Source organism: Notolabrus celidotus, chromosome 9, assembly GCF_009762535.1.
Source record: "Notolabrus celidotus isolate fNotCel1 chromosome 9, fNotCel1.pri, whole genome shotgun sequence".
Classification (NCBI taxonomy): Eukaryota; Metazoa; Chordata; class Actinopteri; order Labriformes; family Labridae; genus Notolabrus; species Notolabrus celidotus.
Window position 1 is genome coordinate 13071024 of NC_048280.1, and position 21250 is coordinate 13092273.

Here is a 21250-nt window from a genome sequence, read left to right on the forward strand (position 1 = left end):
ATCTAATACTTGTATGGATGATCTACGACAGAGCTGTCAAACTCATTTCAGTTCAGGGGCCACATACAGCTAAATTTGATCTCAAGGGGGCCAGACAGGTAAAATCATAGCATAATAACCTATGGAGATAGGACAACTCAAAATGTTTCCCTTTGTTTAAGTGCAAAAAAGTACAAGTACATTTTGAAAATGTTCACATTACACGAACGATCTTTTTAGAAAAAGAGCAGTTGTATTTTTTGCCATGATGAGTCTCAAAGTGGGATGACGTACGCATATGTATACAATAAAACAAAAACTTTCCTATTTATCAAACACAAAGCAATGAAAAGTCAAACTGGGGAGAAAATGTGTTTCAGTGGTCTCTTTTTTAAAAAAAGTTATATTTTTTGGGCTTTTACACTTTTATTCAGACAGGAGAGGACAGTGGATAGAGAGGACAGTGGATAGAGCAGGAAACTGGGAGAGAGTGGGGGAACGACACGCAGGAGGGAGGCCACAGGCTGGAATCGCTACTTCTATACAGACAAGCAGTTTAACCATGAGGCTTAATCTGCACCCTGCAGTGGTCTCTAAAGTGTTTACAGAGCTGTATATGTAATACTGTATTGTGCTGTATTTCAGTACAGATTCACTTAGAGAAGCCATTACATTGTCCCTCTCAGTACATATCTTACTCACAATTCATTTTTTGAAGGTAATTTATTGGAGCATTATTGCTTTTATTAGATAGGAAAGGGGGGAGTAGAGAGTGGGTGACGACGTGCAGCAAAAGGTTGAGGCCAGGAGTTGAACCCGTGACTGCTGCAACAACGACTGTAGCCTCAGTATATGTGGCACATGCTTTAACTGTAATCCAACTGGCACCCCTTGTTCAATTGCTTTGAATAACTAATTTTTATAATGTGAAAGGTTTTCTACTGTTCCAACTGCCTGTATTTTTGGTAGAAATAATAATAATAATAATAATAATAATAATAATAATAATAATAATACATTTTATATGCCTTTCAAACCACCCATGGTCACCTTACAGAGAATAAAAACATTCATTATTAAAACATATTTAGAACAAAAAAGAAGTAATAAATATTTAAAAATAAAAACTAATGAAGTGCACAGAGTCCAGTTAGAGTGAATAATAAAATATCTACCTGCATTGTATTTTAAAAAGCCCTTAGTATGTTGTCCTAATATGCTGTCTGCTCTTCACACATAAAATATCTTCAACTGCAAAGTTATGTAAAATCAGAATTTTCTTTATTACAATTCAGTGTTAAGATGATGTGTGAATTATGTTTTTGTGTCAGTCGTCAGGGAGAATATTAGTTTCCTTTTAGGAAACATTAAAGCATATTTACCACAGATTTTCTTGTTTACATCCTTTTTTTTGTTATCAAAGTACAAAATCAACAGTTAAATGTGGCATAAAATCAACAGCAGACATTGCAAGCTAAAAAAACACAGAGAAATGATCCTGTCAGCTGTGTCCTTACGCTAGTCTACATGACACTTAATATAGTATGCACTATACATTGGGTTTCATGGCAAAAGGATGTTCAGCTTATAGAGGAAGAATCAACATATACTCACATTGACAGGCGGGGATTCAACACTTGCTGTCAGATGTCAATCAAACTACAACTCTGGAAAGACACTGTCAATTAAACACCACAGACAGAGAGAGAGAGAGAGAGAGAGATGTTCGTCCAAAAATGTATTGGCTGCTTTTTTTTATCTTCCAGTGGGACAATTAGTTTCATCATCTGCAGCTCTGAGTGACTTTTGCATTTCCCGTGTGCATTGCATTGTGGGAGAAAACTGTCCATCAAAAGCACACTGAAAGCATCTTTTTTTTTGTTTGTATACTGGCTGTTCTGAATAGATTATGCAGTCACTTTTTCTATAGAAACAAACTTTGTGCGCTGCAATGTGTAGCACTACCAACTCCCTAAAGCAGGATTTGTTTCTTGTCTTTTTATTTTAGTGGTTGTGAGCAAACAGAGTGTCATAGTGTGTGCATCAGTCTCAAAACCCTCAATGTAGACATTAAAAACAAACAAAAAGAGAACATCTAAATCAAGATTAGATGTCTGTCATGTTTGATTATTTGCTTGGGGCAGTAATTAGGACTGCTTTGGGGTAAATTTTTCAAACTGAACAAGAGAGAGGGTAGGGAATGGCCATTTCTGATGTTCACAAAGAGGCAACCTAAATAATTGGCACACGCTTTAAAGAAAAGTGGTGAAAAAATGTGGTCCAAGCTGACTCAATGTGAACAAGGTTTGTATTAAATGTGGTAAAAAATCTCTGCTCACCAGCTCTACATGTCTCCAGTCCTCCGACTAATACCTTGGGTAGAGCACTCTGTGAATCTGCCCATCGGCCTTGTGAACATCCAGCCACTTTCCGCATTGGAAGATGGTTGTCACTGAGTTGGCTGTGTTGGTCACCTCCACACACTCTAAATACCACCCACCACTGGAGCCGCTGTTGTCGTGCTCCACTTTGACCCTCAGCAGCTCCCCGAGGTCCAGCATCTCCACAACAAACCGGTCCGTTCGCCCTCGCTCGAAAAGGTTGCGGAACTTTTGACGCAGATGGCGCTTGCCTGAGTCACCGTTGACGCCATAGATGGTCATGAATACGTTGGCGTCAGTGCCGCCCCCTTTGACATCCCCGGTGATGACGATGATTTCATACTTGACAGGGACAAGGTTGCGGACTTTGCTGGCAAAGCTCTCGATGGACTTGTAGCACTCAAATGTCAGGAACTGATCCTTTTTGGCTGCCAGAGGGATTTGTGAATTACAGTTGTAGAAATACCTAAACATGAGGAAAGGTTTGGATTCAACTCAACACCACCAACCATAATGTGATATCTAATGTAACACAGCATGTATGTAGTGTGTGTGAGGTTTCACTCACTTGTTTCCCAGCGCCATCTCTGTCACCACCACCTCCATGACGTGCCAGAAAGCCTCATTTTTCACCTTCTTCCCGTCTTTGGTCACGTGGCCGAGGCAGATGCCAGCAATTTCCCCCACGTGCTTCGATGAGAACTCAAACGTGTCAGTGGCACCGCTGTGAAGGGGTGAAAAAAAGTTACAACCGCTGGCAGAATTTGTTGTTCTGAACACTGAACAGAGAAATTGACTGGTCTGCCAGAGAGTTTTTTCTTCTGTGCATCTCGTGGGATTAACTCTCCTGAGAGGAGAGAGACTTGGAGAACAGAAAGTGAAGCTATGAGATAAAAGAAGGAAAACAAAACATGTGAAAGAGGAGAGATTATGTAAGGCCACATAACAGGGTTTTATTGTGAACACCTAGACTCCCTTTGAAGACGCACCTTAAGAACTTCTTCTTCTTATTCTCCAGAACAAACTCTTTGGAACGAGCTTTCCGTCCTTCCAAAACAATCCAGGCGTTCTCTGTGGTGGAGGCTTCCTCTGTGTTTGCAGTTGTTATGGCAATTTCATATTCTGTGACAAAGCAGAGAGAAAGGTGTTTCCCTGTTATCACTTCACACCTTGTAAATGGTTGTAATTAGCTCCGAGTCCTTATCTTCAAGGTTTAAAAGCTTTGTAATGATGCATTCAGACTTCCAGTTTTACTCACTGGTTTTGTCACTAAGGTCTATGGAGTCGTTGTTGGCACAGGCCAGTTCCCTCATGATCTGCCCGTCGTCTTCACTTTTAGCCAACCAGCGATCGCAGGGGAACCTGAACGTCTGGTCCATGGCCTCGTCTTTCACGTCGATGTACTCCAGATGCCAACCAGGAGCAGGGCCTGTTTACAACAATAGAAACAAATCATCATGGTTTTATCATTTGTGCATACATTAAGGTTTTTAAAGCAATGATATGCCTTTCTATTAGCGGCTGTTTATTATAGCTTAGCACAAACTGCGTAAACAGGGAGACTGCTTGCCTGACTCTGGCAAAAAAAAAAGGAAGTACATGTACAGCTACATTGTTTTATCTCACAGTTTAGCAGGTAAGTAATTGATTATTTAATTGAGCAAAAATGTTAATCTTGTTTAGTATTTAAAACAACAATTTATGGTGTCACATGAGTTTATTTTTGGATCAAAGTATGCTACGCTAGCTAAGATCAGCTTAGCGAAGATGGTACTTGCTCAAGCATCATACTTTGTGCATGTACATTAAGGTGGTATTGATCTTTAACTCTCAAAGAAACTGAACTTTTCAAAGAAGTGTATGAATCCTCTCAATGCTAGAAAGCTATAACAAAACAAGAAGATATCGAGACAGATTATTTTTAATTGCTGAAAGAACTTCTGTGTAATAAAAAAAGTAAAGAAATGTGAGAACACTAACAATTTATTTTAATAGATTCTACTAAAACGGTTTGACAGCAGCACAGCAAAATAATTAAAAAGTAACGATTTTTCCTCATGACTTTTGTCCAGAATGGACAACTGTAACACCCAGCGCTCCTCCTCACCTTTGTTATCATGCCACACTCGGACCTTGGACAGCTCGCCCAGACTGAGAATGTCAGAGAATCTGAACACGTCTCTCATTTTACGCTCAAACTTGTTCCTGTTGGTGCTCTCCTTCAGAGGCAGCATCCCTGTGTCCCCAAACTCCCCAAACACGATCAGAAACACGTTGGCATCAGTGCCAGCACCTGAAATATGAAGGATTTACTCATGAGAGCTGATCCAAGGATTTGCTTAACAACATAGATACTGTAGATCTTTGAAAGTGATCGTAACAGTCATGTGACCCACCTCCGACGTCACTGGTCTGGACCTGGATGATGTAGGTTGTGTTCTCCACCATGTCCTCGTCATCCACCACAGCTGCCAGCTCGCACACTTTTGTCCTCTTTGGTCCTTTTGTTTTTGACAGCCAGTTTTCATAAGTAAACAGATACACCTCCTCTGTGGTCAGGTTCCGCATCAGGATCTGGGAGGATTTTAAGAAGATGATCAAACACAAAATGTATTAATATTTCCCACCTGTTAGTGGACCTTCATGTTTAAAATCAGTGTACTCTCCCTTTAAAAATCCAACAGATTAAATATAATCCTTCTTGACATTACCCTGTCAAGAAACCAGTCAGGGCGACTTCCAGTGCCATCGATCCGAACCCTGATCTTCTTCAGAGGAGCTATGTCGTCTATTTCCAGACTGAAGGTGTCTTCTTGATCCCTTTCAAACCTATATGTAAAAAAATATATAGAGGTCAATTTCTCTTCCAACACGCAAATGGGAACAGGATCTGTCCATCAGCACTCATCTGGATTTCTGGACCCAAATATGTATCAATAACTTTGTCAACTACAAAAACTCGAGCTTACAGCTTATCCAGTACAAAGTCATCCATAGAATACACTACACCAGCTACAAACTACACAAAATGGGTTTAATCGGCCTTGATTAATGCACTCATTGCACCCAGAATACTACTGACACTTACCTGCATGCACTCTGGCACTGCACACCTGTTAAGCAATTTTGGATCCAGGTCACAGATCACCTATCTAATATACTGGGCAGCCACATCCCCTTATGCCCCCAGCTCTGCATCTTAGGAGATATATCTAAAACACAAATACGAAACCCTACATCTAGTGCACTACTCACAGCTCTAGCTATCGCCAAGAAAACAATCCTCCTAAACTGGAAATCAAAAATGATCATCAATATTGCTCAATGGAATAATCTTCTAATAGAACATATATCCCTAGAAAAACTTTCTGCCTCTTTCAATTACAGCTGACTTCTCCAAAACCTGGTCTACATTCATCAATAAACGTACCTCTGTTACTGCCTGATTCCCGATCAACAGTATTAACCCAAACACATAGACCAACTTCTTCTATTTAGACACACCACATTCACGCACGCAAAGGCACACACACACACGCACGCACACACCCCTCTCCCTTTATGTCCCCTAATCGCACTCACACTCCCTCACTGTTAAAATGTTAAATGTATGTCAACATTACTCAACATATTCGACACTTGACACTTAAGTATTATTATTATCATTATTATTATTATTATCATTATTATCATTTTCTTTCTGTTATTATCATGTGTGCATGTATGTGTATATATGTGTATGTATGTATGTATGTATGTATGTATGTATGTATGTATGTATGTATGTATGTATGTATATATGTATGTATGTATGTATGTATGTATGTAGCCTATGTATGTATGTATGTATGTATGTATGTATGTATGTATGTATGTATGTATGTATGTATGTATGTATGTATGTATGTATGTATGTGTATGGTTTAATAAAAAATAATTTAAAAAAAAGAATATATATATATATATATATGTGCCATGTCTGTATACTACTATCTAGCTACAGTGCCTCTGTCCAGACACAGCAGAAAAGGAGGAGCTGGAGTGGAATTGGGTTGCAAAGCGGCTTGCAGGGAAGGCAGCAAGAGTAGGCAGGCTGTAGAAGTCTAAGGAGGCCCAGTTTGCTATTTGCCAAATGGATGCATAGATATAAACAGCTGAGCTGGTGTTAAGTGCAGCTGATGTACTGTGCTGAGCTTGACTTCGTGGCCTGTCTGAACTAACGCTATGCTCAATTTTTTTTAAGAGTCTGTGAAACAGGTTCCTCCTACAACCAAAATTGACTCCAAGAAAGCAGTAAAAGTGAATTCAGACATTAAAGTTATGGGATGTAGAGCTTAACATTCACAATGAGCTGAAAGTCAATATAATGCTCAGTAAAGCAAAGAGGGGCAACACATCCAAGAGACAATTCTCTCTAGGTGTATAACTAAATTGCATCACATTATTTTTTAGTACATTGTTATAATGACAAAATCAACTTCAGCCGCTGTAAGTCTGAGTACAAAGAGGACAAGTGTATTCCCCACTCTTCCTTTAGTAAAATGTGATCAATACAGTCAGGGGTAATTGGAGGACTGACCTGTTCTCGTTTTTTGGCAGCAGCATTTCCTCTGTGCTCCCGTTGGCTCCAAACACAGCAAGGAAAATGTTGGTATCAGTGCCTGCATACTGAGTGTCACCTGTGACAACTGTTGCAGAATAAATGACCTACAATACACAGCACACAGCACAGATAAGGATGAGACATTCTGTTTCATGGAACATTAATGACTTCATGTTTCAGTTTCTGTGACTCACTTTGCGGATAATGTTGATGGTGCTGGAGTCCAGCACGTTGAACAGTCTGGCAGTCAGACCGTCTCCCCTGTCTTTAGCCAGCCAGCACTTACATGGAAAGATGTACTTGATACCTTTGGTTGGCACGGCAACTGACAGCTCATCCGCCAACCAGCAGCTCTCTGGTGTGACACCGTTATGGCCGAGCTGAGGAGGAGACGCAGCGAGGAGAAGACAGAGTGAGGGGGAAGACAGAGCTGGGAATTTATATATCATTTGATTTTGTTTGATCTAGGTACAAGAAGGCAGAGCTGGAATTAATTATTGCTGAGCTAGAATGGCTTAATTTAAAATTTTAACAACAGTGCATCTGAGGAGGCAGCACAGAGGAGACAGTTTCACAGATTTAGCAACAGAGACAGTCCCAGATTCTCACTTCCACCCTCTTGATCTCTCCTACGTCAGTTCCATAACACACAAAGTGCTCCATGGTGCCAGCTGTGAAGGCTTTCTTTCCCTCTGGCAGGTCCAGCCACAGTCGGTCTGTCTCCACATCGTTGGGGCCGATGATGATGACGTAGACCCTGGCTGTGGTGCTGCCATCACGGTCTACCCCCGTGGATATGGTGAAGTGATAGGGGATAACTGGGTGGGAGGAGAGAGGAATAGTTTTAAGTTGAAGAACAAGTTAATAAGTTTATTGAGTTTCTATTGAGGAGGTATCTTTAACTGGGCTAATGCTGGATTTCTTAGCTTCGCATTTCGACCTGGAAAGGCAACAACTACTACTATCCGTCTCATCACTATCATGTCTCTCTCTCTTAATCTCTTCTATTCTACAACTCTAACTCAGTGGAGGCAGATGGCCGTCTAGCATGAGTCTGGTTCTGCTCAAGGTTTCTGTTAAAAGAAAGTTTTTCCTTGCCGCTGCTCCTCTCATGGTGGATTAAGATGAGATATGACTGAGTCGTACCCTGTCTTGATGTTGGGTTTTTGTTAATAATTTAACATAGAGTTTGATGAATTGTTTAATTGATGTTATTACTCATATGTTTTGAGATGAGATCGTCAAATATAAAACTGTAGAAAGTTGAAAAATACAGAAAAGGAATAATCATTGTTGATAAAAGACATTGCAAAACCACAAGTTGTTTTAACACTAATATATCATAACATAATCATGTGTTAATTATGGAGCTTTAAGATGTTTGTAGATGGTTTTGCTAGTCTATCAGTAGCAGTTGGCTTCTGGTATCAGTTAATATGACAAAACAAACTGCCCTGAACTGTACATGTGTAAGTATTGATGTTACCATGTATATATTTTTTATCATAATCATACTGTTCAGCCATGTACAAACCTGTACTATCATTCTGAGTTATTTCTAAAAGCAGTTAATGATCTAAGTCGTTTTCAAAAAGTCTCCTTTATGTGAGTTTTAAAGTACTTTGCTCTCATCACATCTAAAACACAATCTTCAGAAACATGGATACGGTCAGTTTTGCTGCCTTACTTGGACCCTCCTCCACCACCACCACCTTTTTCTTCTTCTTCTTTTTGTTGGCATTTTTGTCCAATCCCAGTTTGGCCTGAGCAATCATCTTGGAGTATGGATCAGTGTTTCTCTCCCCTTCATACCCCTAAAACAGACACATCACAGACCATAAAAGAACATATTTTCTCTCTCATGACTCACTACATATAATCAAATATAGAACACATAGTAAAACAGCACTGTAACTAGAATCAATCCGATCAAACCTTGACAAAGAAATTCCTCTGGATGCGTTTGTCCTCTTTCTTGGTTGACAGCCAGCGCTCACACAGGAACATGTACACCTCCTCTGTTTCCACATCCAGCACCTCCACCTGATCCAGGTACCAATCTGCCCCTACCATTGAGTTATCATGACGAATATGAATCTTAAAAACTTGGCCCAAGTCCACAGCTTCAATTGTGAACTTGTCCACCTGGAAGGCAAAGACAGCAAACGCAATTAGAAACCTTGAGAATCCCTCACTGATCTTTCATGTTTCACACCTGTCTTCACATACCTCTCCTCTTTCAAACTTGTTCTTGTTGTTCTCAGATTTGGCAAGTTTGCGCTCTCCCGTGTCTCCAAGGTCTCCGTAGATGGTGAGAAAAACATTGGCATCAGTTCCTGCTCCATACATATCACCTGTCCGCACTGATACCTTGTATGCGTGAGCTGTGGCAGACAAAAAAAAAAAAACTCAGTTATGTCTAGTATGTTCAAAAAAATTCTCTCTCTGTGGATTGAAATTATTTACAAACAAGCTGAAAAATGTAGTGAATTAAACATTGCTGGTGTGCACTGTAATTCATGGTCATGGTCTTATTAATAGTGTTACTTCTAACCTTCTGTATTTTTGTGTTCATGCTATTTATTCATTTTTCAAATATGAATCTCTGAAATTTGGTCCATTCATTTTCCTGCTCATATGAAAAAGAAACATCCAAGCTTGACCTGCTGTTTACTTTGGAAAGCAAGTGATCGAAACTGAATTCACCAAACAGTTGTGTTGTATTGTTAAAGAAAAAAAATCTCAGTTTATCGTTTCATATTTACCTTCAAAGCTCTAAAGTAAAGTCACTAAAATCAAAACTAAAAACATATACAACAAAGTACCACAGTTAACTTTATTTAACTGGTACGAGTGATCACATTGCAAACAGGCAGAGATGAATAGACATTATCCAGATAATTTACTTAATTAAAATCAACAATACTAAACACATACTTAAAAATATTTAACTGCAATCTAAACTGCTTGTACTTACAATGTCAACAGGTCAATACAGCTTGGAAGAACTACTTTCTTTGGCCACATGGGGACAGCAGAAAAAAGTTGTGTATACAACCTAAACACTGGGAAACCTGCCAGCTATCAGTTGCTTACTGACAAATCCAATGAACAAAAAGCAAAAATGTGTTGTTCTTTATTATGTCATGTTATCTATTATATTGAGATTCTTCCAACCTGGCACCAATTTATCATTCTGTTAAAACTCTAGTTTTGGTCTCCCCCAAGTCCTAAAAGGAATTATCCAGCTCTTGGACTGCTACATGCTTCACAAAGTTTACCAGCTAGTCTCTTACTGTGAGTGTACACATGATATTTTCTTCTTTAAGTTTTTCTCTGAGGACAGCTGCCTGCTATGTGAGAGCAGTTAGAGTGAACCATAACAGAAAGTGCTAAGCCAATTTGCTAAACAATGAGCTGAGCTACATGCTGTGCAGCAGCAGAGAGCTGCAGGGTGCAACAGATTCAGGTACTATTTCTCTGTAGATATGTGACCTCTTAGTCGTGACATTGTGCTCAGATTAAAGCAGTGTATTCATACTTTTTATCTCATTTTGTAGGGGAGCAAATGCCAATTCCACTACTGATATCAAAGCAAACCTACTTTCTAAAGCATCCTCCACCTCTGTCTCGGTGGTTTTCAGCTTCCCATCCCTGAGGAGTTTTTCTGTGATGATGTCCGAGGGGACCAGCTCCCTCACCGTCTCCCCATCATCTTCAGATTTGGCGAGCCAGCATTCACATGGGAAAATGGTTGTCTCTGAACCCTGCCATTAAACACAAAGGGATTCAAAAACTGGGCCATGGTGTGTCTGCCTGACTGTAAAAGGGAGTATATCTAAATCTGATGGATGGCGTTAAGAAGGGGTGATATTATTACTTATCTGTTATTAATGTAACGAGAGCAGAGACTCTTGAGGATGCACTTTTCGATGCATTCCACAGCTGTGTTGTAATACCTTTCCTTTCCTGAGCTGTCGTCTGATCTCCACTCTGTCAAGATGCCACCCTGGGTTCGAGCCCCTGTTGTCGTGTCCTATCCTGATTTTCTCGATAACATCGCCGATATCCTCCAGCTGGGAAAAAGACCACAAAGTGTTGACAGAGCAGCACACATCGTCTTATAGGATGTGTGGTCAAAATACACACACGCACCTCCACGATGAACATGTCGTCAGCTCCCCTCTCAAAGTACAGACGTCTCTCTCTTTTGTTGACACACAGGTGTTTCTGTTGCGTGCACACACTATTACGTCCATACAGAACTATGAACACATCAGCGTCTGTTCCCGCACCAAACACGTCACTGGTGAATATTTTTATCTCGTACGGCACAACTGGAAAACAGAGAAGGAGATTTCAGCTTTGTTTTATTGAAAATAGTGCGATACATATTTAAGAATAATATTTCAAGTCACAAACTGCAGTTCATCAAAAACCTAAGTGCAGTTTTTAATCAACAGAATCACTAAAGTCCAGGGTTCCACATTTACAGCAGAGCCACAAAAACTTACACTGTGAACCTTCTATATTCAAAAAGTTTTAATGCCTAATTTAAGCTCTTGATGATACAATGTTACAGCTTCACAAGCATCGTCATTCTCTCATGCTGTCATTAGGAGGGCAGATTTGCTGGCTCTTGAACTGTTGAGGAAGCAGAAACCCTTGTTGTGATGGCAGATCACAGTGGAAAAAAATAAACAACGAATGGACGTCCACTAATTTTGTGAAAAGTTGCCAGAGATGGGGGTTAAACAAGTTTTTAATTGAACTGTCACTATTAAGAAAGCTGTGTTAAGTTGTGTTTAATTAACTTTTTCGTGTTTTCTTTATGTTTAAATATCCAAGCCCTGGAAATGTACTGGTATGCACAAGATTATAGTTGACCTTATCTTAAAGGTGACATATCACGCTTTTTTCATCAATATATATTGGTCTAAGAGGTCCCCAAAACATGTCTTTAAAGTTTATGCTCAAAAAAACACTTTGAAATCAGATTTTGGTCTGCCTGAAAAGTCCTTTTCTTCAGTCCTCCTCAGAACACTCTGTTTTCTCTCTGACCACGCCCCCTCAGGAAGTGGATGTGCCTCGGCTCTCCAGCACGTTGATCTAATGTTTACATGTTGGTTGAATATACACGGCTGCTCAGAGATCGCGTTACTTCAACCCTCTGAATCTGATCCAGAATCTGATCCTGACGGAGAGGCGCCTGTAGCAGGACCTTTCTGAAAGATTGGTCACAGCTTTAGTGTTTCTTGTTGTTTTATTTATCAGTATGTAGACGTGTGTCTTGGTACACAGCTATGAACATGTAGCTATGTGGCTATGCTAACTAGCGCTAGCACTTATCCATGATAAATAAAAATCATCCACTAGATCTTCAAATCTGCAGACGTGGGGAGTAAAACCGAGCTTTGTGTTTATTAAGACAGCCTACAACTAGCATGCCTCCCTTCTAAGCTCCTTGTTAGCACACATTTGTGCAGGTAATGAAAAACGGGGGAGGGATTCAGTATCATTTTATACAGTCTATGGGCTGAACAAGCTCCGAGCTCTGACTCCGTGACAGACCGGATATTGTTGTTACGTAACAAAAACACGGAAGTCTGAAACGGCTCGTTTCACACACATTTACAGAAAGGTGTAGAAATCAAAACAGGGGCAGAATGGATTTTTTCATTCTCGGGGGGTTTGTAGACATGCCAGGGACACATATTTCAGGTAAAGAACCATTAAAAAGTCAATTTTGCATGATATGTCACCTTTAAAAAACAAAGAGAGTAGAAAGAGGTATCATGTCAGGGATAGTTCAGGACTCTGTTGTGCTAAGGTACATGCAGGATTATTTGACTATTTGGCTGTAGTGATAATAATAATAATAATAATAATAATAATAATAATAATAATAATAATAATAATAATAATAATAATAGTGCCTTTCTGGACACCAGAGGTCACCTTACAACATAGCAATAATAAAAGCTACACTCAACAGTAAATAAATACATACATTAGAATAAAGAATACCATACAAGAAAAAAGAAAGGGAAGGGGACGTCATTGCAGTCCCAAAGAGATGGATTAGAGTGAGTAGGCTTGGCGGAAAAGTTAGTTTTTAGGCGGGATTGGAAGGTGGTGGGAGAGGTGGAATTTTGTACGTCCAGGAGGAGAGAGTTCCAGAGGTGAGGGGCCGAGTGGCTGAAGGCTCTCGACCCCATGGAGGTCAAGCGAGCAGGTGGGAGGGTGAGTTGAATGGAGGAGGAGGATTAATGTGATCTTATAAAAATATCAGAAGTGACAATAAAACAAGGCACCATGGATGCACTAGTATCTAAAGCTGCTTCCTTGTGACTTGGACTTTTATGTGTACGCCAAGCAGTGGAGTTGTGTGTCTGTAGTGAAGTTTAAGAGCAACTCTTACAACTCGTGTCGTTTGATGAAATCAAAGAGTGCTGGCTCTGACAAAGCACACTTCTTTATACAGAGTGCTTTAAACATACTTCATTGCTAATGCACCCACACTTCTATGTGAGTGAAACTTTGCATATTTATAGGAAGAGTTCTCAATGAGCACATTGCTTCTTTCACTAATGGATTGGAGTACTTCTAAGGGCTCTTCACTCACATGGCGTATAGAGTTCTGTCTGTAACTCAGCGGGAAAAAGGTCCCTCAAAATTGCCCCATCATCCTCTCCTTTATCCAACCAGCGGCCACATGGGAAACGCATCCTCTGACCCTGTGAGGGGGCGTCAACTTCAACCCAGTCCAAGAACCAACCGGATGAACCCCCTGAGAGAAGAAAGAGACTGTTATTTCAGTTTGTTTTTTTTGACAGCTAATGAGGACTTATTATTTTTAGCCTGTACATCCTGTCTCTCTAACCTGAGTTGTCATGCCCAATTCGAAGCTTTTCCAGATCGCCCAAATCCACCGCCTCCACAGTAAACTCATTGATCATCCCCTTTTCAAACTTATTCTTGTAGTTCTTACAAGCCTTTAGGTTGACGATTCCTGTGGGTGACATAAAAACATCAGAGTCAGCGTGGTTAATGAAGCCAAAAACATAAAGCATGAAGCTGGATGAAGTGATGCCAGGATGCCGCTGAGTTATCTCACCTGTGTCATCATTTTCTCCAAACAGAATGGCAAAGACATTGGCATCAGTTCCAGCATACTTCTTTTCACCAGTTTTAATTTTGAGGGTGTATGTAGTAGACATGGCTGTGAGATGAATTTAAAATGTCAGTATCTGAACCCTTTTCATCTTCATACTAGCACACAAGTCCCTCTTTGGTCTTGTCTACACCTGAATGTTTAAGCAGCACATACATAAATACTTGAACAGGGCACTCTTTGATCTTGTCCCTCTACTAATAAAATATATTTAAGGCATGAGCCAGCTTTGAAACTGTGTTACATTTCTGCTCAAGGCCCAGGGTGGCGCCTGTTCCCTCCTCGTCCTCATCCTTCCTCATGAAGGCCTCGTCTACAGGAACCAGCTCTCTTGCTATCTGTCCATCATCTTCATCCACTGCCAGCCAGCGGTTACATGGGAAAAAGTACCTGTGGAGCAAAGAAAGACCTCTGATTAACACTCTATGTTCATCTCAATCAGTTTTGGCATTACATGAAAGTATAACTGTTTCAAGGCGTACAGTTCTTTGCCTCTGATAACCATATAACCGAATAAAATCCATACAAACTTAATGCTGGTTTTACCTACGTTATATCATCCTTTGTGTCCACAATCTCAACACGATCCAGGTACCAGGCTGAATAAGGCTGAGTGTTGCCATGTCGGATTCGAAGCTTCTTTAAAGGACCCAGATCAACAGCTGTCACAGTAAAAACATCCTCCTACAAAATACAGGAGCAAGAGAAAAATGATGTCTTCCCCCACTCTCTACTCCCCATATTTCCTGTCTCTCTTCAGCTGTCCTAAGGATTAAAGGCAAAAAGCCCCAAAAATATAACTTAAAAAAAAATACAACTTTCAGTCTGTTTCATAACCAGCTAAAAATTCCTGACAGGAGCTTTAACAGAACCAGGCAAACTTATCACAGAACATTTTGTGACATTGTTTGAAAAGAACAACTGCTTTAGTAGACATTGTGATAATAAAAACACACAACAAAGATTCTGAGTACCCTGTATGATTGACAGACTGATCATTCAAACTAAACTTCCCTCATTAGTATTGAAAATATGCCAGCTAAGACTTAACAGCATCTGGTAGTTTTGTAAAGAAAGGAAATCCTATCAATGACTGACGCTAGGCTATTGTCTTTTTTTGAATAGTGAGAAAAAACAGACCTGATTGCCTGTGGACATGAATTTCACATGCCAAGCGTTATCAACAATTCAAAAGTTGGACAAAGAAATTAGTAAAAGTAGGATAGGTTTAATGACAGAGAGGACTCCTTATAGCTCCTCTCAGTCACAGCTGGCTTGCCTGCATGAGAGCTTGTAATCCTACCAGAAAACACTCCCACCCACACCTTAATGAGAGACTCATGTTGCGTGGAAGTGTGCTTGAGTCCCTGGCTAACTGCTGGTTAATTTTCTGCAGGACGTCTTCCAAGAAACAGACTAAAAATATACAGCCCTTATGAAATTTTTTTTTTTTGTATTTGAGACACAGACTCAAAAGAGCATCTACTCCTGGTTAACACATTTAAGATCATTTAATAAATATGATTAAATAGATCCAGTTTACAGTAAATGAAGTGTTTGGTCTTTTTTTTTTTTACGATGGAGCATTTTCCTCTTTTCTGTTACAATAATGAATTGTATCTCATCAGATCCCCTCCTCTTATCATTAGCCGATTTTCAAAAGCAGTAGTGACATTGTTGTTTAAGCTTCCATACCTGCCCCCGCTCAAATTTGTTGATGTTGTCAGAGTTCCTCAGATAGCGCTCCCCGGTGTCTCCGTTTTCTCCATAAATATTAATGAAGACTTTGGAGTCCGTCCCAGCACCCAGCATGTCCCCAGTGAAGACGCACACTTCGTAGGTGTTGACTGTCAGACAACAGGAGGGATGAATTACTAACACCTCTTTAACCCGTCGTGAATGTCGGTCAAGAAACTGTGTCAAATCGGACCATTGTGGTGATTAATAATACAGAATAACTTGATCAAAAGGTAGGACTAGCACCTGGAGTTCTTTCAGGTGTTACATCACTGATACCTTAACCTCACCTTACCTTGAGTGTAGTCAACACAGCTGAAGTTCAAGTACATTCATGTTATCTGTTTTGAGACTTGATCTAAGGAAGTGGTTGAAAGTTCACTTTAAGTATTAAGAAGACTGTGTTCCTGGTAAGAAACTGTGAGAAAAATAAGTTGAATAACCGGCTGACATATTTAAAAAGTTCAAGAACTTAACCCAACTGATGACCCATATTTACAGTATTATTTGTAGCCAAATCGACCCACATAAAGGCTCCTATTTCTCTGGTTTGAAAATTGTTATCCTTATACTGCCAATCTGCCTGCCTGACTTTAGTGGTAAATCATGGTACAACAGAAACCACAAGATTCCACCATCTCTCTTAAGTATAGGTTTTGCATTAGGTGTCAATACAACAGGGACAAACCAATGTTGCATTATGGTGACACCATCTACCGTTCTGCCTCCAAATCTACTCTGCACAAGCTGGACTCTCTCTATCACTCTGCCATACATTTCGCCACAAATGCCCATTTCAGAACTCACCGCTGCACTTTATACTCCTCTGTAAACTGGCAATCCTTACACACCCGTCGTGAAATACACTGGTACATGCTCATATACAAAACTCTTCTTGGACTGTCACCTCTGTATCTATGTAGCCTGTTAAAATCTGCACCTGCCACTTACAACACACGTTCAGCAGACCTGATCCTGCTGGAAATCCCCAAAACACATTCAGTCATCGGTCAGTCATCATTTCAGTCTGCTGTGCCCACAGACTGGAACAATTTACAGAAAAGTTTAAAACCTGTCCACTGCATCTCAAAACCAGCCTTCAGGAACTCTCTCATGGACTCCCTTAAACACACCTGTACACATCTGTTCTGTCCTGTCATCTTTAACTTGTCTTTTATGTTTTTACCCTTGTGTTTGTTTCATTACTGTTATCCCTGACCCTTTACCCCTTAAAAGGCTGTGCCTTTTGCCAGGTCGTCACTGGAAATAAGAATTTGTTTTTAATGACTTACCTGGTTAAATAAAGATTAAATAAAAAAATTAAATAAAAAACTACAACTGTGCTTCCTTATAACACTGCTATCACAATCCATCACTGCAGTGTCATCTATCCATGAACTCACAGAGGCTCAGTTGTTGTGATGTATATTCCACTGAACAGATGATTGTGGGTCAGAATAGGAAAAAAAAGTTGGGTTGTGAAAACTGAGACAAACTTAATCTCTTTCTGGCACAGTAAAAGTAATAAGTGTTTTTCCTATTATGTCATATATCTACTGATAACCATGCATGACAATCAAATGGTTTGTTGTGCTTTAAGTCTTATGGGTTTTAATTTAAACATGTTTCTCCTTTACTCTCTTCCTTTACAGATTGTATCAATTTGCTTCTACTTAATAGATGCTGTTTTACTCCGCGGTATCATTTCAGAAGTGTTCGTGCAACAAAGAATTATGTAGTACATAAGTTATACAATTCTGCTGAATTCATCAGAGCATAAAACACAGCTCCCTAGCGCTGTGGGTGGTAAAACATCTATTTTGGGGTTGGGAATTAGCTTGTTACTACTTCATAATTCAAAAATAACAATTTCAGTGGTTCCTGTGCCATTTCCATTCTGCAGTGCACATGCAGAAACAGGTTACAGTGTTTTGTGGTACTTTGCCAGTTCTGTGGCTGCTCCACTGCCAAGCAAAGTTGAATCGTGACATCCAACATAATTAAAATGTGTGCTTGGCCCGCAGACATTCAACACCTCTCTTTAAAATGATCACAGTGTTATATTTCTTTCATACCTTCCAGCTCCTCTGCATCCTCTGCTAGCAGCTCAACCACCAGCTCACCATCCTCCTCTCCCCCAGCCAGCCAGCGTGAGCAGGGGAAATGATAAGTCAGCACCACTTCCTGCATCTCCTCTCCACCCTCCTCCTCATCTTCCTCGTCTTTCTTCTTTTTCTTCTTCTTTTTCTTATCCTCTTTTTTCTTCTCCTTGGGCACCATGGCCATGATCAGATGTTTGACATCTACCGTCTCCAGGAACCAGCCAGATCCGATCCCTGTGCCGTCGTGACCGATGCGGATCTTGAAGACTTTCCCAACATCTTTGGCCTCCGTCTGGAGAACAAGTTCAGTGTTTCAACACAAAATGTGATAACAGCTTTCCACAAACAGCATGACATCAAAGCTTTGATACCTTGAATATCTCTGTGGTGTTCCTCTCGTAGTTGTTGGATCTGCTTTCCAGTGTGATGATCTCTGACTTTCCCTTGTCCCCGTAGATCTGGATGAACACTTTGGCGTTGGTGCCGGCGAATGTCACATCTCCAGTCACAACTGTGACCTCGTAGTTAATCACTGAAAAATACAGATTGACGGAGGATAAATACATGATAGATGATCAGTGGTATTGAGAAACCACATACACTACATACAAAATGAGGTCATGTTAGCACTGATGGTCTGTAAGTAAAGTTACAGGCATGCACAAACATATCAGAAGAACACAAACAGGAATAAAACATTGATAAGACTTTTCAAGGAAGTGGTTTCAAGGTACACATTAGAAAAGATGTTGTAAAAAGTCAAACTTATAAAGCAACAAAACATCACTGTCGGGCAAAAACCTTGCATCTCAATGTTTAATAATTCTTATTTTTTGCATAAATCAATTATATCGATCTTCCTTAACGTCTGTCAGAAAGCTTTCTAAAATATGGAAGTATTAAAAAAGCTTGTGGTTGAATCCCATGCAAAACATAGCTTTTTAATCTGGCTTTTAATTTGGAGTAACTTCGTTTTAGCCCTGGACTACATTATTAAAATCATTTCCAACAACATTTATTTATCTTATTTATTTAGCTACTATTACGATCACCTTATGATCTTCTTACTTGTTTTAGTCTTTTATTATTTAACCTTTTCTTGTTGTTTGTGCCTCTGTTCTTTTGGAGATACAGGGTTTCTGCCCAACGGTGATGATAAGTACTGTATATTCTCACACTGGCCTAAATTGACACCTGCCATTTAAAAACATAGTCTTTAAGTCTCTAGAAGACCTGAAAAAACAACAGGATTAGTCTTTAGATCCAAAACTATTGTAGAGAATGTCACACTGTCTGTATGAATCCTGTGTGTGTGAGTTTAAGTAGTCTTTTCTGATGCTTTCAGAGTGCTGCCTACATTGTTCCATATCCAGGATCTCACTCGGGTAAATCTCCACCTCCGTCTTGCCGTCAGCCTCATCTTCATCCAGCCAGCGGTGACTGGGGAACATATATTGTTTTCCATGGACTGGAACCAAGATCTGAACGCTGTCCAAGAACCAGCCGGCACGCATGCCTTCATTCGTGTGGCCAATCATTAGACGGTTGATCTGGAATTAGATACAAATACTTTAAACAATAAGTAGAACTTGATGAATTAAGATAATTAAATTAAGATATACAAAAGAGTCAGATAGAGACATTCTTATGAAGAAATATAAAATAGATCAAAAGCATTTCTAGTGTTCTGCAGTTTCTCTAATCTCTTACGTCAACAGCAGCAGTCTCATGCCGGATTGATCTCTCTTTGCTTGAAACAATGTGTAAGAAGAAAGGCTGCATATTCAGACTTTCAGAGTACAATGTTACGATCTTATCTGAAGCACAGATGATAGTAACTTCATGTAACTATCCGCCTGTTTGTGGTTCATTCAAAGAACTCCAGTGTGGATGCCTGTGAGCCTTTGATTAATGATTCCCAAAGCTTCTTATAGTGATAGTACCATAAATCTGAAACAATTTTCCACCTCCACTCAGTCACCTGTCCAATGTCGAATGTTTCCACAATAAAGATGTCAACGCGGCCCGTCTCAAAGTAGTTCCCCAGGTTGTTGTCAGAGACAACCAGTAACATCTTACTGGTGTTGCCCTTCTCTCCGTAGAGCTTGACAAACACGTTGGAGTCTGAGCTGCCCCCTGGGATGTCACCTGTCTTCACGGCGATGTGATAGCCCACATCTGACATGCACAGAAACACCAACATAAACATCAGAAGGAGATAATATATATATATATATATATATGTGTGTGTGTTTGGATGGAACTCAAGAAATCTCTGACTTACTGTAAAGACGCTGCCCATCTGCAAATGGCACTAATTCTCTGACAATCTGTCCATCATCCTCATTGCGATCCAGCCACCTGCACGTTTAATAAACAAATTCTCACCTGTTACATCTATACCACTACTCTCTGCTGTGGCTGTAACAGCTGTTAATTTCTTTATTCACACTGAATATAAAGCACCTGTTGCAGGGGAACTCCACAGCCTGGGCTTCAGCCTGTCCCTCCTCTCTTACGATCACTTTATCCAGGAACCAGCCGCAGCCTCCACCTCTGCCATCATGTCCGATCCTCACCCTGCGGACTTGCCCGATGGCAACTGCCTCTACTATAAACTCATCCAGCTGGAGAGACAAACAACACAAACATCATGTTTTGATGGCATTACTGTATCAAACAAAGGGATAAGTGGTGAATCAGTGGATATCACTTTTTTATTTTAAGTGCGTATTCTAGTGTTTGTGCCTTCGCTACAGAATGACAAACACATTAAAGTAATCCCATCAGAGCAGGCTTTTTTTTTGACTATCTCAGATGAGCACTCCATCGGGAAGGCCTGATTACTTGAGTGAATTCCATAATCAGTCTGAAACATCCACTAATTTTTCATCATTGGTATCACAGACAGTGAGCAGCATGCTTCAAGAGGGGTTGATTGGTAAATATAAGTCACATGGATTAGCTGATTGGCTCCAATGAGTGACAGAGAAAATACCTAAGTTTACTATTTGTTGATTACATTATGTTATCTCACTAAGCTCGACTTTTAACAATAATGCAATCTGAATGAGTGTACCCACACTTCCTTTCTCGAACTTGTTGATGTTGTTTTTGCAGTTGATCATCTCACGATCTCCGGTGTCTCCATGGTCTCCGATCAGATTTAGAAAAACGGATGCATCTGTGCCACTGCCGCCAACAGTCCCAGTGCAAACTGTCACTCTATATTTCATCACTGCAGAATAGAAAAAAATACAATCATGAAGAAACT

The 21250-nt window shown here is 40.1% G+C and overlaps 1 protein-coding gene across 1 annotated transcript in view; it reads right to left on the reverse strand.

Annotated features, from left to right (window-relative positions):
• Positions 1 to 1238: 1238 nt before the first annotated feature.
• loxhd1b (lipoxygenase homology domains 1b) overlaps positions 1239 to 21250 on the reverse strand; it is a 33197-nt gene continuing 13185 nt past the window's right edge. Inside the window, 29 exon segments of the mRNA XM_034691168.1 lie at positions 1239 to 2826; positions 2929 to 3084; positions 3350 to 3482; positions 3619 to 3789; positions 4468 to 4653; positions 4757 to 4934; positions 5072 to 5189; positions 6940 to 7067; positions 7158 to 7343; positions 7573 to 7781; positions 8651 to 8777; positions 8899 to 9108; positions 9193 to 9347; positions 10568 to 10730; positions 10923 to 11039; positions 11119 to 11300; positions 13589 to 13753; positions 13847 to 13975; positions 14081 to 14185; positions 14382 to 14527; positions 14688 to 14821; positions 15833 to 15984; positions 17950 to 18268; positions 18348 to 18508; positions 19334 to 19526; positions 19958 to 20154; positions 20261 to 20337; positions 20443 to 20603; positions 21060 to 21214. Coding sequence (XP_034547059.1) covers positions 2346 to 2826; positions 2929 to 3084; positions 3350 to 3482; positions 3619 to 3789; positions 4468 to 4653; positions 4757 to 4934; positions 5072 to 5189; positions 6940 to 7067; positions 7158 to 7343; positions 7573 to 7781; positions 8651 to 8777; positions 8899 to 9108; positions 9193 to 9347; positions 10568 to 10730; positions 10923 to 11039; positions 11119 to 11300; positions 13589 to 13753; positions 13847 to 13975; positions 14081 to 14185; positions 14382 to 14527; positions 14688 to 14821; positions 15833 to 15984; positions 17950 to 18268; positions 18348 to 18508; positions 19334 to 19526; positions 19958 to 20154; positions 20261 to 20337; positions 20443 to 20603; positions 21060 to 21214 — 4994 coding nt within the window. The 3' untranslated portion in view covers positions 1239 to 2345.